Genomic DNA, 15,038 nt, shown 5'->3' with positions numbered 1-15,038 from the left:
CTCCCCTCCCCCCGCCCCGGGGACAGAGAGGGTGTGTAGGTATGAGTGGGGAGAAAAGGGGAGACTCAAAAAAAGGCGGCCCCACCGGCCCAAGGGGCGCCAAACCAGAGATGAACAAGGCATCCTTTTTTATAACCTGCTGGTAAGGCCACTTTGTCCCTGAGCAATGGCACTGGGTCCCTTCATAGTCCATGTGGGGATGAAGAATTTGGCATACAGGGGCTGCACTAAAGCCCAATGGCAGGCCGTTGCTTGGGGCTTCCTTGGCTCCCCTCGATTGCTACTGGCCTTTCCATTGGAAGAAGATCCTCGGCCCCAGGATATCTTTGTGGCTGGGGTGACCCCGGCTTCCTAAAGCCTCTGCCAAAAGGAGTCATTTGGTCTGACCAGAGAAGTCAGGGGTGGCGGCTGCAAGCCCCAGGGCCTGGAGCCTAAGGATCAGTTACTCATTAGCACCAAGACAGGTATTTCTTCAGGCAGAAACGACTTAGCCGCTAAGGGGGTGACACACCTAACTTAACGGTAAAAAGGTAGAACCCCACACCGAAAAGTCTTCCAAGTCCTGAAGCATGAAGGGGACAAGAATCTGTCCAACCGCCCCTAGAGGGAGGCTGCTCTAAAGAAGGCAAGAACAACAGCCCAGAATTACTGGGCCTGGAAATTGGCCAGGAAAGGTTCCAATTACACGGAATTAAAAAAGCCCAGAATTCCAGCTGCGCCTTCTTTGTGCCTTGTATGACATAGCAAGAGCTGGGGAATGGCGCCCCTGTGGAGACAGCCTGGCAGCAAGCGGCATGGCCGGCACACGACACACGTCCATACGTGGTTCTATAGGGCGGCTCATTCTGGAATCTAAGGCAGCCTCACTAAGTCGCGGCCCAAGTTTGTCCCTGGAAAATGAAAATGGTGACAACCCAAAGGGGTCCTCCTCAGGCTTAGAGCACTGTAGTGGCGACGGCGGCGGCGGCTTCAGGGCCGCCGTGACTACTGGAGCGCTCGCAGGGCCCTCAACCATCCTGAGCCACCTCAGAAATCGTACTGTATTCCGAGGAAGAGGAGTCGTTTCCAAAAACTCCATCTTATATAACAAAAAAGTATTATACATATTAAAAAGATTATACACGTTTCATTTAATTTTTCAAAGTGATCTTGCTCCAGACATGGATTCTGCGGAGGCCAGCTCGTGGGGCTGGCGGCTCTCCCCCAGGAGGGATTCGAGAGGGGGCCTTTCTCGGGGGCCTCTTCTTTCGTAGCCAGCTTGGAAGATGAGATGTTCACCATGACAAACATGTTCTTTCCCTCAAATTAACGAATCTCCCCCAATATGAAGTTCCTATATAGTTCTCCTTGTTTAAATACTTCCTCTCTCTCTCTCAAACCTGCATAATGAAGGTTATCAGGGAAGAAAAGCAGGCCCTGAGGGGGGACGGTCTGTCTGCGGGCATGGAAGGCAGGCCGGCATCCTGGGACGCCAGGACCAGCGCAGGACGTGCCCTCTGCCCTAGGGAGGCCTCAGGCTACACCTGTCCCCACCTGTTTGCTCAGGGCCTTCCTCTCCCAGGATCCCTTGGGAAGAAGGACGTGCCAGTGCCAAATGATTCCTACCAGGCGGGGGAGGGCAGGGCCGCGTCGGGGTCCCAGTTTTGGGGGGCAGAGCGGGGGGCACTTCTTCATCTTTGACTGGAGGAGGCTCCTCAAATGCACCCGGGGTCAGAGTCACGCTGTCGCCGGAGCTGGACGTGGTCGAGATGAACGCTTCCTCGCTGTTGTCCTTCAGGGAAAAAGAGAAGTTGGCGGAGATTCCGTGAGGTCGCATTTCAAGAAGGTAAAGGACACACGGGCGTCTCTAGATGGTGGCTGATGGCCTCTCTGCTCCCACTGCAGAGAGGGGGACAGAGACCGGGGAGTAGACGCTGCCCTCCCCCGGCCCTTCCCGGGCAGGCCAGGCGCCCCTCTGGCCCCCGTGCGGAGCAGAAATCTCCGACGGCTTTTAAAAAGACCAACCAGGCGCTTTCGAATAGGTCCACGTCCAGCTAATTGGAAATAACCCCCGGAGCGGAAATGGCCGAGAAGAGGGCGGCCACACGAGGCCATAGACAGGGAGACACGAGTGGAGCGCGAGGACGGCCCGGCTGAGGGCCCCTCGGCTGATGGAAGCACGCAGAGGCCAGCGCCCTGGAGCTGCCCCGCAGAGCGGGCGGCGCATCTGCTCCACGGTGGCCACAGCAGCTCGCTGAAGGGAGGAGCCCTGCTTTGTGAGCCCAGAAACCGAGGCTCGAGGAGAGGCCGTCATGGGCCAGCCGACCCGGGAACCCGGTGACAGCCCCGGCCGCGCCCAGAAGGGCAGCCCCTGAGGGGATGGCCGAGAGGCTCTCCTGGGATCTCCCCGGCTTCATCTAATGAGCACCTCCACGGACCTCGCTTTCCCAGCCTCTCTTCTGGCCTCCTGAAGAGGTTCCGCCTCTCCGGATGTCCAGAAGACATTTTACACGGGACACGTCCAGAGTGGGACGCCTCATCTTTCTCCCGAAAGCCCCCCCTCCTGCCGGGCCCTCCCCCCGCAGCGTACCTGGGCCAGAGAGCTGAAGTCGGCAAATCCCACCTCGCAGGAGTCACTCCCAAACACGGACGTGAAGGGATCCACAGCTAAAAGAGGCAAAGGAGGCAGAAAGCGAGCATCAGCCTTCCAGGAGGGCTGTGGCGGGGCAGCTTGGGGCTAGCTCGGGTGGGGGCCTCGAGGAGTCTGCTGTAACAGGAGGGGATCGGAGTCGCCAGCCTGCCTATGGGCCCACGAGCCTCCGGGAAAGAGCTCCAGAACCAGGGCCATCTGGAGGAGAATCGGAGGCAGAGTTGGGAGGGGCCTTGGGCCACCTAGGGCAGAGCCCTCACTTTACAGATGAGGAAACCGAGGCCAGGGCAATTAAAGGTCTTGCCCAAGGCAACACTGCAGTGAAGGTGGGATGTGAGCCTCGATCGCTGCATCTTTATGCACATTTCACAGAAAGAGAAACGGAGGCACAGTAAAGCTAAATGCTTTGTTTCAGGTTACAAACTTAGTAGAATGGAGCTGCTCCCCCCGGCCCCCGAGAACCAACACTGTGAATCCCAATCATTCTAGGGGACTCCCTACAAGCACACAAGGGCATTATGACTCCTACAACATTCGTTTTCGTTCTGTTTAGGATACACAGGAGGGCAATGGGTTGTTTTGTTCTAGGTGGTGACAAAAATGTTTGGCCTTCCTTCAGGATAATCCCAATCGAAGGTGGACCAAAAGAGAGAGGGAGGGAGGGAGAGAGGGAGAGAGGGAGAGAGGGAGAGAGGGAGAGAGGGAGAGAGGGAGGGAGGGAGGGAGGGAGGGAGAGAGGGAGGAAGGAAGGAAGGAAGGAAGGAAGGAAGGAAGGAAGGAAGGAAGGAAGGAAGGAAGGAAGGAAGGAAGGAAGGAAGGAAGGAAGGAAGGAAGGAAAGGAAGGAAAGGAAGGAAAGGAAGGAAAGGAAGGAAAGGAGGAAAGGAAGGAAGGAAAGGAAGGCCAGTTTGCTGCAAATCATGCCCCAGAGCATGGCTGAGGCCCTTGCCTGTGAGATCACCTGTCCTGGGCGCTACCAGGCACCTGGGGCATTAGAAAGAGTTGGTCAGGTTCCTTTTGAATGCCTCAGCTCCCTCTTTTAAGCATAAAGAAAAGCTATGCCCCTGATTTAAACATTTTTATTTTTATTAAAAATTTTAAAGTTTCTTGATTTAAAAAATGTTTAAAATGAATGCTACGGGCACGAAAGACATTTGGAAAGGCTGAAGAGCAAAGGAGGCTGTGCCATACATTACACTCCAGTGCTGGGAGGGGCTGCATGGGGTCTCACTGACCCGGACAGAGCCATGTCTTTCTTCAAGATGAGCGGGGGAGGAATGAGGCTGAAAAGTCTGGGTTCTTCAAGAAGGCATGACCATGTTTGGGAGGAAGAAATGGAAGTTCCTGTTGCCATGGTAATACACAGTCAGCTGGGAAGGATCGATTTCTCCTTCCCAAATCGATTGGCCTCAGCCGTCTCCTCCATGCTGAGTCAGAGCTGGGGGGCTGGGCAGCCCCACAACAGTCTGATCTGGAGGCACGGACTGGTTTTTAGAAGGTGTTCCTCTATGTGGCCTACGTTTGAATTAGGGAGAGTAAGCTAGACTGTCGCTGCCCCCAGAGAGAGAGGCCACGGGACTCCTTGGCTGCCCCCCAGTCTGTGCTGATCTGGCATGGATGACACTTAACCAATGTGGACAGAACAGGAGGATCCTTGCCACAAGCCTGGGAAGGAGCTGCTGATAGTTCCATTTCATAGCTGAGAAAACAGAGGCAAACAGAGGTCAAATGACTTGCCCAGGGTCCCACAGCTAGTAAGGATCTGGGGCCAGATTGGCACTCAGGTCTTCCCTGACTCCAGGCACCCCAGGCTGAAGAGGGGCTGACCCGGTGGGTTCCCAAGAGCAGGATGTGAGAGAGAAGAGTTGTGAGAGCAGAACTGAGGGTTTCGGCAACTGAAGTGATGAACAGAACAGAAAATCCTGGAGGCACAGGAGGGTTTAACCTTGCTGCCTGGGGATGGGGGCAGTCTCCACAGGATGAGGCAGAGCTCCTGGAAAATCCCAGGTGCCCTTCCTGAGAGGCTTTTCTGGGGCTCCCCTGACACCCCTTTCTTGGCCCAGGGTTTGCTTTCAAATCTCACTTCTGATCAGGCCCCAAGCTCTCAGGAATGCCCCTGCCCAGGGATGCCAACATTGTATCTTCTCCTTGGGGGTTCACCCAACCAAAGGCCACAGCTGGCAAAGATTTCAGTACTCATACAAATACCAAAGTTTGACTATCATCCTGATTCCTTATATTCCTGAGAATGACAAAAAAAATCAGACCAGGGAATGATGCTTCCCTATCAAAATAGAATTCTAGTTCCTTTCCTTCTTATAGTATGGCAACTTTAAGTGAAATATTACTGCATTCTGTCCTACAGACTTGTGGGATAGAAACTACTTTAAAAATTGCACCTTTACAAGGACCTGTTAGAAATTTATTAAACCCAAATAAGGGCCTATTTTGATTTTTTTCCCTTTTTTTTGGTTTTGTTTTTCTCCTCTTTTGATAATTGACTCATACAACCCCATAACTTGACATTGCATCCTGAGCTGAACTGGATGTTTTTTTTTAACACCCACTTGGGGGGGGTGTATTTTAAATAAAATCCAAGATTTTCATATTTTGTTTGAGAAAGATCTTCAAGGAAGAAGCTTGCTAACTCCTAAATCCAGAGAACGAACTGTTACAGAAAGATGCCAGAAAACTTACACTACATCAAGAAGATCAAGAATGAACTTTGGGTGTGGTTGATTGAACTGAAGTTTGATTGAACATTTATTTGTAAATGTATGCTTTTATGCCAGGGGGACTGCCTACTTAATTTGACTTTCTGTCAAAGCATCTAGCAAAAAATTGGTTTTGCTCTCTTTTTTTTTCTATTCCTCCCTAACTACTGTAATTTCTTCTTAGAAAATTGAATATTTTATACATCTGTAGTTAAAAGTGTTTCAGGACTACAAGATGATTATGTTGAATGATCAATGGGGAGACTAGTCTCCCAATGATCATCGGGGGGGATTGTGAATCTTAAAAACTACTCAGACTGTACTTTAGAAAATTTGATTTAGCTATTTCCTTATTGTAACAATGGAGATTCTTGGTCTAAGAAGAATCAGGAATGTCTTGGGAACTTTATATTACTCCATCCATACTTAGACATACTTTAGGGGAAGATAAAGTTGTAAACTCCTAATTGAACAATGAAGGTACTTAACTCATACCTTATAGTGAAGCTAGAACCTTAAGCTAAGTCTATTTTTAGATCTAGGGTGTTAAGTACCCGTAAAGGTTAAATTAATCACAAAAAGGTCAAGTTCACAAAAGGTAAGCTTAACAAAGAAGTGTGAAGTACCTCAGAAGATATAATCTAACCAGAGAAGGTGAGAACTAAAGAGTGATGAGAACTAAGAATGGGCAGTCCTGGAAAAAAAAGCATCTACTATGATTGGTAGACGTGAAAATTTAGGGGACATGACATAAGAGAAAATTTCTTTAAAAGGAGGGGTAAAAAGTCAGTTGAGGCAATTCAGTTCAGAGTGGAATTGGGTTCTGAACTCAGCTCAGGAGATTGAGTTCAGTGGAGGACTGGAACCCAGCTTGGAGACGGTCTCGTGGTGAGTGAGAAGACTGACTGACTCCCTTTCCCTTAGGCTCAGGGAGGCCACTTTGGCCAAGGCCTTTAACTACTGCCTGGCTCAGCCTGAGCCAGAGCAGTTTAAATTAATCTCTCTCTCTCTCTCTCTCTCTCTCTCTCTCTCTCTCTCTCTCTCTCTCTCTCTCTCTCTCTCTCTCTCTCTCTCTCCTCTCTCTCTCTCCCCCTTACTTCCTTCTCTCTATATTAATTAAAACCTCCACAATTCCCAGTTGACTTGGGTATTTTATTATTTGGGAATTATCCCTGGTGACCAATTATTTAGATTTAAGTCAAAACACTAAAATTATCTTACACTGTCCAGGGGGCAGTCAAATCTAAATCGTGTGGCTTGGTCCCTCTCTCCAGGAAGAAACGCCCTTCTCTCTGGCTCTGCATCCTTTCTCCTCCCTCTTCTTCCCCTCACAAATGCAACCTCTGTGAATGAGCTTTCCTTTCTGCCAGGAGGATCCCAAGGCCTAGGCTAAGGCTCAGGAGCCGGGATTCCTCTCGAGAATGGGTTGATCTCAAGGGTCCTCCAGCCCCCCCTACCAACTCTCCAATTCTGAGAGCCCGGTCTAACGGGCAGAGAGCTACTCTCAGAGTCAGGAAGCCCTGGGTTCAAGTGGCCAGTCACTTCATCACCAAGCACCCCAGTGCAATCAAAATGTGTAAGGGCTGGGCGATGGGGGGCAAGTGACTTGCCCAGGGTCATACATCTAAGAAAGTGTCTGAGGCCACCATTGAACTCAGGACCTCTGCTCCCCAAGCCTAGCTCTCTACCCACTGTGCTACCTAGCTGGCCCTCATTCATCCGTATCCATCTCTGCAGCACCACAGCCCAGGGCTTCCTTCCCCAGGGGTCAGGCAGGCACTCGCCCACCTCCCAGAAATCTCAGGGGTCCCCAAACACAAAACTACTTGACATATCAGTAAACATCAGGATTGGCGCTGATGAGGGAAGAGAACCAAGAGGCACACAGTTCTGCCCAAAGAGTCTGGCACTGGAAGCTCACTGGATTGAGTTAATTTACCTGGATCACTCGCTGCAGCCACAACGGTGCCACCAGGGGCAAAAGGGTCATTGTCCTTCAGGGTCTCCATCTGATAAAGTGACAGAAAAGCCCAAGTGAGAAGCGTTTCCCAGCATGCCACCTGTCAGGCTCCTTGGGCCCCTGATGGCCAGGTTCTCTATGCCCTGGCAGAGAACCCCGAGAGAAAAGGTTACAAGGGCTTGGCAAGGCACAGCCCATCAGGCCCACTCCAGGCAGGGACAGGATGTGTCTGAGGCCCCGCAGCAGCTTACAAAAGAGAAGTGACAGCACGCACAGAGGCCTGGCCAAGCTCTCCCTGCTGAGTGGAGACAGCAGACTCTGTAAGAGGCCCTGTTTAGAAATGTTGTCCCAGGGGGAAGCTGGGTGGCTCAGTGGATGGAGAGCCATCCTTGAAACAAGAGGTCCTGGGTTCAAATCTGGCCTCAGACACTTCCCAGCTGTGTGACCCTGGGCAACTCACTTCACCCCCATGGCCTAGCCCTTGATGCTCTTCTGTCTTGGAACCAATACAGAGTATTGATTCTAAGACAGAGGGTGGGCTGGGGCTGGGGGTGGATGGGGATCAGTCGGTTGGTCAATTCACATTTATGAAGTGCCTGAAGTTGGTGTCAGTTATTGGCGGTGGCCACCACCTTCCCTCCCTGCAGACTGACCGCCATGGCTTCCTGATGGCAGTCACAACCCAGTGCGAGCTAAACACGTTTCAGGAACCCCCCTGCCTGCCTTCTATTTCCCTCCAGAATTGGGCGCTGCAGTCTGACAAAACCGACGTGTTTAGCTCGGCTGGAAAATGCCCAGCTTGAGGCCACGATGCAGCAAAATAGCCGTCACCCGTCCGAATGCCACTTGCTGGCAGTTCTCGTCTCCCAGCACTGGAGGGAGTTTTGCTCGCTGTGCCCTAATGTGGACTTTCCTATCTGCTGGGCCTGTTTCCAGACTGGCAGCAGATGCAGCCCACCCAAAGGCCCATTCTGTGCAGGCTGGGTGGATTCAAAGGCACTTGCGCGTGCAGACCCCCAGCAGATGGGAAGGAGCGAGGCCTCTGCTGAATGGGCGTTTTGCGTGGGCCCGGCTGGCTCTTTCCCACACAGCCAGGCTGGAGCAGCTCCAGAAGGCTCCCCCCGGCTGAGCGCCAATGCCACCTCCTCCGGGGAGCTGCCACGGCCACCGGCCTCCAGTCCAAGCTCTAGCGGTGGGCTCGAGGTCTCACAGAGGGACTCAGAAAAGTGACACGACCCGTCGGCCATGCTAGTAGGAAATGGCACAGGCGGAGGATGGGGGGTGTCTGGTGCAGGGGCGGATGCCGGTGGAGGTGCCGGCTCCCCTCTCCTCCCGCACCCCAAGGGCCGTTGTTCTGCGTGGCCCCAGACGCAGCAGGAACCCCGGGGAAATTCTGCTCCATCAGGCCAGAATTGAGGGCGGGAGGGAGGGCGGGAGGGTTTCTGCTCCATCCACACGGCTTCCCCCGGCCAACAGGCACGGCCCATCTATCCATGCCGCCCTGTACGGTGCAAGCGGGGGGGAAGACTCTACATCAGGTGCCCAGAGAAGGCGCCGGGCCAGGCGTGAAGCCAGAGCAAGGCTGAGCAGAGGGACGGTCAGGAGCCCCCCTTCTGCCACAAGACACAAGCAGATGGACCACAGGGCCTCGGATGGGCGGGTTCACAAAGGATGTGGATGGAGAGCCTAAAGGATGATGCAAAGGTGGCAGGAACACCACGAGGAGAGGCAGAGCCAGCGGGCAGCTTCCAGCAATAGGAGCGTCTAGCTGTGGGAAGGGCTGCTTGGGAGAGACCTGTAGGACGTTCGCTTTCACGGGATCCGACGGCTTTGGGCCTGGAAGGGGCTGAGCTGTGGTCCTGGTACTAGGGAAGGTGTCATCACGGCTTGGGGGACTGGGGGAGGGTACTTTGGCTCGTGCCAGAAGATGCCACTGAATGCCTCCCAAGGGAGAAAAAGTGACCTGGGAGACACGCGTTCCCGTTTGTCTCTCCTGAACTGCGACCCAGGGACGACCTGACGCTCAAGTCTCGGAGTCCCTCGGGGTTCCACGCGCAAGGAGGGGTGCAAAGAGGTGTTCCACTGACAGCCTCCGCTTCAGCGTCTTCAGGGACGGGGAGCTTACGAGAGAGCCAAAGTCTACTGGCCTGCACCTTCCCTCCATCCGTCAGCCCCAGCTTGACGCTCGGGGCCAACAGAGAAGGCCCTCTTCGACACGGCGGCCCTTAGTCTTCCTCTTTGGACCTTGCCAGCCTCACGCCCAGCTCCCTTTCTCGGAACACCATCTAGCTTGTCAGGGACTCCCTGAAAACATGGCGCCCAGAGGGGAACGCGGTAACAAGGGTCACTCTTACAGCGTGCAAAGCCTCTGGCCACTGTCTTGCCAAAGATGGCAGGCCCGAAGCGCCCGGAGTCTGAAAGACATTCCAGCCGCCACACCCAGCTTTAGGGCCATGTGGGAGAAGTCCTAAAAAAGTCACGTGATGACTTTTAAAAATGGCTTTTTGGAGCCAAACCGCTCTCTTCCTCGGACCTCGTCGCCCTTCTCAAACGTGGGAGCAGCTGGTTTGAAGCCCAGCTCAAAATGTCAGCTCTGAGTGGACAAAGGCTGACAGGGAGCTGCCGTGGCGTCCAGCGGGTACCAACATCCCATTGTCGGGGCTAGGAGGGTCCTTTCTACCAGAGCAGACGCCCAGGTTCCTCCAGCGCTCTGCGTGGCAGGATCTTAGCCGCCGATGAGCTCCGGGGCTCAGGCCTTGACTGTCCAGCCAGGCTCGAGTGCCAGGTTCTGCTGCAGAGTAGTGACCGGCCCTGGAAAGGAGCTTTCAGGGGGGCTGGGGCCCCCGCTCTATCAGTGCGGCCCTGTGCTCGAGGCCCGGAGAGCCCCGACCCGGAACTTCTCTCTGTTCTCTCAGCTTATCTACCTCTAAGGGGTGACTCGGCCAGAGCCACAGGAGTCCAGGGGAGCCCGTGGCCCCAGTGCAGGGCAGGAGAAGGGACGAGCTGGCTTTCTTATGGCCTTCAGGCCTGGGCTCTGAAGGCCCGGCTGGAGGGCGTTCTGGGACTTCGCTCCTCCCGTAGTTTGGGGAGCCCCATAAGATGCTTTCCGTCCAGCCCTCACCTCCCATTTACCATGAGGTCGCTGCTGCTGCTGGCAGCAGAGAAGGGGTCGAGTTCCGGGGCAGCAAAAAGATCAGTCACGGATGGCTTGAAGAAGCAGTCGGCGGCAAACGGGTCCGAGCCTTTGAAGGGGTCCCCTCCAAACGGATCTAAGTCAAACGAAGGCAGAGAACACAGCATCAGCAGGGCGGCCACCCGACGAAAACTTCTTCCAGCTCACTGCACAGGACAGCATCTCCCACCCGACCAGCCGGCTAACCCCGGGGGAGGGGAAAAGGAACGCGCAGCCACCAAAGACACGCTCTCGGCCAGCGGGTAAAAATGGTGGCCGTGGTTGGCATCCTACCCTTAAACGGAGCTCGTGGCCTTCCCACGGGCTTATCGGTCACCCTAACAAATGGCAGCTGCAGAACAGCGCAACCGTTTTGGATCTTTCCTCTACGCTCAGGCCTGAACCTGAGAGGTGGCGTCCGCTGGAGCCAAGGTCTTTCCCCAGAGAAAGACTCCATTCCCGAGCTCTCAGCTAGTGGAAGGTTTGTGAAGTCACTTTTCAAGGGCTTCCCCCTCCTCCAGTCACGTCTTTTATGCCAAAAGAAAGATTTATTCTAATAAAAAATAGTTGGCTGAGAGAAGAGAAAAAGTATTGGCAATTGTTCTTGGGTGGTGGCACCTCCAACATGTCCTTGCCTGAATTCTAAGGCTTCAGGCCTCAGGTTCCTGCCTCTGTGGTCACTTCACTGACCACTGCTTAGGCCTCTTCACCTGAGCTGTTCCTCTATGCTATTAAGTCTCTCCGCTTGACCTTGATATGAGGCTGCTATGTTGGCTGTTACGCCAGAGAATGAGGTTATTCTCATGAAAAGGGTAACCGTGAAATTGGGAAACGGAGTGGAATTGCCCGTCCTTGCTCAGAGGAAAGGGCACAACAAGGTAGCTCTGTGTCAGCTTTAAAAAATGAGGACGAGGAGCCCATCCCCTAGCAAGGGACCCCCACTTTGCCCCATAATACGGGTTAAACTGGAGACTGACATAGGGTTGAATTTCAAGCACCAGTGAGGGATAAGCAGGTAAAATGTACTCACCTATTTTCCCAAAAGGATCATCCTTGAAAGGGTCCCCTGGAGGTGAAAGTAAAAAGGTAGCCATCAAAACAGTGCCCCCCCCCCCCCCACTCCCCCTGCCACCAAAGCCTCCCTGAGGCTCTGCCAGGACAAAATGTACAGAGGCAGAGCTGGGCCCTCTTGATCTTTCAGAAGGCCCCAAGGAGCTCCAAGGGACCCCATGGGTCCTCTGGGCCCAGAAGCACAGAATTCAGCCCTGGACGGGCTTTAGGGAGTGGAAGGGGCATGAGCCAGAGGGCACCCCCATTGGAGCAGCAATGACCTCCTGCGTCTATGCCACACATGCAGCCTGTGCCAGTCTGGGTGGGCTATGCCCCTCCCAAGGGCAGTGGATGGCGCTGGGCTCCCGGCACCCATGCCACGGCGTACGTCCAGGAGAAACCATCAGACTGCCTGATGCGCCCTCTTCCCAAACCGACTCCCCCCAAGAAACTAAGGGTGGCCGGAGCCTCGGCCCCTGTGAATCTTAAAATTGCTCAGACTATACCTTAGAAGATTTGGTTAAGTTATTCCCCTATTGTAACAATGGAGGCACTTGGTCAGGAATGTATTGGGAACTTTTAAAATGACTCCACCCTGCTCAGACAGTGCCTTAGGGGAAGATAAAGTTGTAGACTCCTTACTGAACAATGAAAAGTCCCCAACTCATACTTATAGTGAAGCAAAAACCCTAAGCTAGGTGGTCTATTTTAGATCTAATACAAAAGGGTGCTAAGTACCTATAAAAGTTAAATTAATCACTAAAAGGTCAAGCAGCTTACAAAAGGCAAGCTGAACAAAAAGAGATGTGAAATACTCAGAAGATATAATATACCCAGAGAAGATGAGAACTAAAGAGTGATGAGAACTAAGAATGGGCAGTCCTGGGAAAAAGCGTCTGTGATTGGTAGATGTGAAAATTTAGGGGAGGTGACATAAGAGCAAAATCTCTTTAAAAGAAAGCAAAGGAACAAATTCAGGGCAGTTGAATTCAGTTACAATTTGAATTCAGTTTGGAGGCTAATTTCAGTTCGGAGTGAAAGAACCCAGCTTGAAGATGATCTTGTGGTGAGTGATAAAAAGATTGACTTGCTCTCCCTTAAGGCTCAGGTCTAGGCCATTTGGCCTAGGCCCTTTCTACTATTTTTCTCTTCCTCTCTCTCTCTCTCTTCCCTTAATTTCTTCACTTATATTAATTAAAATCTCCATAAAACCCAGCCGACTTGGGTATTTTTATATATGGGAATTTTCCCATGGCGACCACTTATTTTTGATAAAAATCTAGACACTAAAATTATCTTTTACAGTTTGGCCAAAACCTTTACAGTTTTGGCAATTCACAGTCTTGGCAAACCACATTTTCACGGTTACACCCCAAAAAAGCAAACGGCACTTACGACCAACAAAAGGGTCCGACTGGAAGAAGTCCAGGTTTGACTCCACGGCTGTATCAGACAGGGAGCTCGAGTCGATGCTGAAGAAATCTTCCTGGAAAACAGTCACAAGCATTGGAAGGAAAGCACACTCAGGTCATTCCACACCGGCATGCTCAGGTTTCGGGAAGGGGAAGGCCACATCCAGAAGGCTGCCTGAGGGCAGGGGCTACTGACCAAACACAGGGACATCTGGGGGAGCACGAGGGGAGCCAAGACCCGGCTCAGCATCTCCCTTGCCCTCCTTTTCTTCAAAGGGGGACCCAGACTCACTTTTTCCAGCACTGAGTGAGTCGCCCCTTCCTTCTCATCGGCCACCTCGGAGGAAGGAACTTCGGGACTGCTTCTGACCTAAATGAGTTTCAAAGGGAAGGAGAAGTGTGACTGATGCGTAGAAGGAGGGGGCCCAACTGTGGCTGTCCTGCCACCCCCCCAATCTGCAAGATGAAGGGCTGCGCAGCACCGACAGCGACACTAGGTGTGGCTCCCAGGGCCCGTGGTCCAGCCCGGCTCTGCTACACGGTCTGTGTGGCTTTGGACCTCCAAGGAGGCCGGGGAGAAGCTCGCCCTGACAGGAAAGTCACAGTCACCTGCTGAGCCCCTGGGAGGAGCCCCAACTCAGGAGACCATGCGCTGAGGGTCTCTGCACTGCCTCGATCCCACAGGCCCACCAGAGCCCCAAATATCCCTCCAGAAGCTGTATAGGAAGTTTTTGATCTCCATTTCCTGCCCTGCACACTGGCCAGTGCCGCCTCCTTGCCAGAAGGGCTGAAGAGTCGACGGGGCTTTGGAGACGGAAGAGGGAGTGAGGAAGACAAACAGTGACGGAGACGCGGGCGTCCGGCACGCTATGCACACGGGAGGGCCCGAGCCGGGGCCCGCAGGCCGGCCGCGCACGAGCCTTCCTCACCGGAGACTCCTGGGGCCCGGGCTCCGTCTCCAGGGCGGTCGGGGTGTCCAGGTGCTCGTGCAGGTTGGCCGTCTCGCTGCTGCTGTTGCTCAGGCTACAGTACTCGGCGGCGCCATTGACCAGCAGGCTGTGGGAGCCCCTGAGCCAGTTCTCCTGGCTGCTGGAGGCATCCAGCTCCTTCATCTCCGTCAGCCGGACCTGCATCTGGAACAGAAGGAGGAGCCCCGTGAAGCCCCCAAAGGTGCCAAGCAGGAAAGCGAAGGGACACGAAAGCAGAGACGAGCTGCCCAGGAGGCGCCCCGCGAGCTCCCACAGCTGGGCCACCCGGACGCACGGCCCGGCCTCGAGGCCCCGCTAGCCAGGCTCGTCGAGAACCGAAGCGGCCGGCGCCGGGGGAGCCCACGGAACTGCCCTGAGGGTCTCGGGAGATGCTGCTTCTGCCGAGGGGCCTCCTTGCTAGGGATCCCGACCATCACGGTCCTGCTTGGCCTGCCCTCGCAGCCATTCGGAATGGCAGGCAGAGCAGACGGAGAGCCGAGCCTCAGGGATCTGTTCGCCCCCAGCAGCCCAGCGAAGCAGCCCGGGGCCTGGACAGGGGAGCCCGACTCCGCCTCCGGACAAACAAGCCTCTCAGGCCCCGCCGTACACAGCGAGTCTCCACGCTGCACCCCAATCCGGGCGCTGTTTCTATACCCACTTCACGGAGAGGAAACGGAGGCTTGGCCCGGGGGACGCCCATTCCTCTCCCTCTGCCGCGGCCCACACCGTCCCTCCTGTCCAAAAGGCTCTCCTTCCTCAGCCCTGCCTCCCAGAACCCCGTGGCCAGCTCAGGGGCCGCCTCCTCCGGGAGGCCTTCCAGTGACTGCACAGTTCTGCCGGGCCCCGTAGTCACTCGGGTAGACGCCCCAGGCCTTACCGAGGTGAGCTCCTGCTGGGACTGGTGCAGGTGCTGCTGCAGCGGGGCCAGCTGGGCCTTGCCGGCCTCCACGCTCTCCTCCAGCTCCGCCGTCTCTCGCTGCAGGCGGCTCAGCTCCGCTCGGGCCTTGCTCAGCTCCTCCTCGTACGTGGAGATCTGGGACTCTTGGCTCGTTAATTCAGCCTTCAGAGATGAAATCTGGACAGCGAGGGAGGGAGGAGAGAAGGGAGGAGACGGGAGCGATTGGGCGTCAGCGCC

The 15,038-nt window shown here is 54.4% G+C and overlaps 1 protein-coding gene across 6 annotated transcripts in view; it reads right to left on the bottom strand.

Moving 5' to 3' along the window:
- EPS15 (epidermal growth factor receptor pathway substrate 15) overlaps nucleotides 1-15,038 on the bottom strand; it is a 103,649-nt gene that overhangs the window by 4,325 nt on the left and 84,286 nt on the right. For 3 of the 6 annotated variants that reach the window (XM_056815159.1, XM_056815160.1, XM_056815161.1), the window contains exons 15-23: nucleotides 14,781-14,978; nucleotides 13,865-14,068; nucleotides 13,228-13,305; nucleotides 12,919-13,009; nucleotides 11,504-11,539; nucleotides 10,434-10,570; nucleotides 7,281-7,350; nucleotides 2,570-2,646; nucleotides 1,606-1,771 (exon numbers count right to left, since the gene is read on the bottom strand). In XM_056815159.1, coding sequence (XP_056671137.1) covers nucleotides 1,606-1,771; nucleotides 2,570-2,646; nucleotides 7,281-7,350; nucleotides 10,434-10,570; nucleotides 11,504-11,539; nucleotides 12,919-13,009; nucleotides 13,228-13,305; nucleotides 13,865-14,068; nucleotides 14,781-14,978 — 1,057 coding nt within the window. Of the gene's footprint in view, nucleotides 1-1,106; nucleotides 1,414-1,454; nucleotides 1,772-2,569; nucleotides 2,647-7,280; nucleotides 7,351-10,433; nucleotides 10,571-11,503; nucleotides 11,540-12,918; nucleotides 13,010-13,227; nucleotides 13,306-13,864; nucleotides 14,069-14,780; nucleotides 14,979-15,038 lie in introns of those variants that run through there. The other 3 variants (XM_056815163.1, XM_056815164.1, XM_056815162.1) reach the window with 3 other exon arrangements.

The sequence above is a fragment of the Monodelphis domestica genome, chromosome 2 (genome assembly GCF_027887165.1).
Source record: "Monodelphis domestica isolate mMonDom1 chromosome 2, mMonDom1.pri, whole genome shotgun sequence".
In the NCBI taxonomy this organism is placed as follows: domain Eukaryota; kingdom Metazoa; phylum Chordata; class Mammalia; order Didelphimorphia; family Didelphidae; genus Monodelphis; species Monodelphis domestica.
Note: the sequence above shows the minus strand (reverse complement) of the source record. Positions and strands in the feature narration are given on the sequence as shown.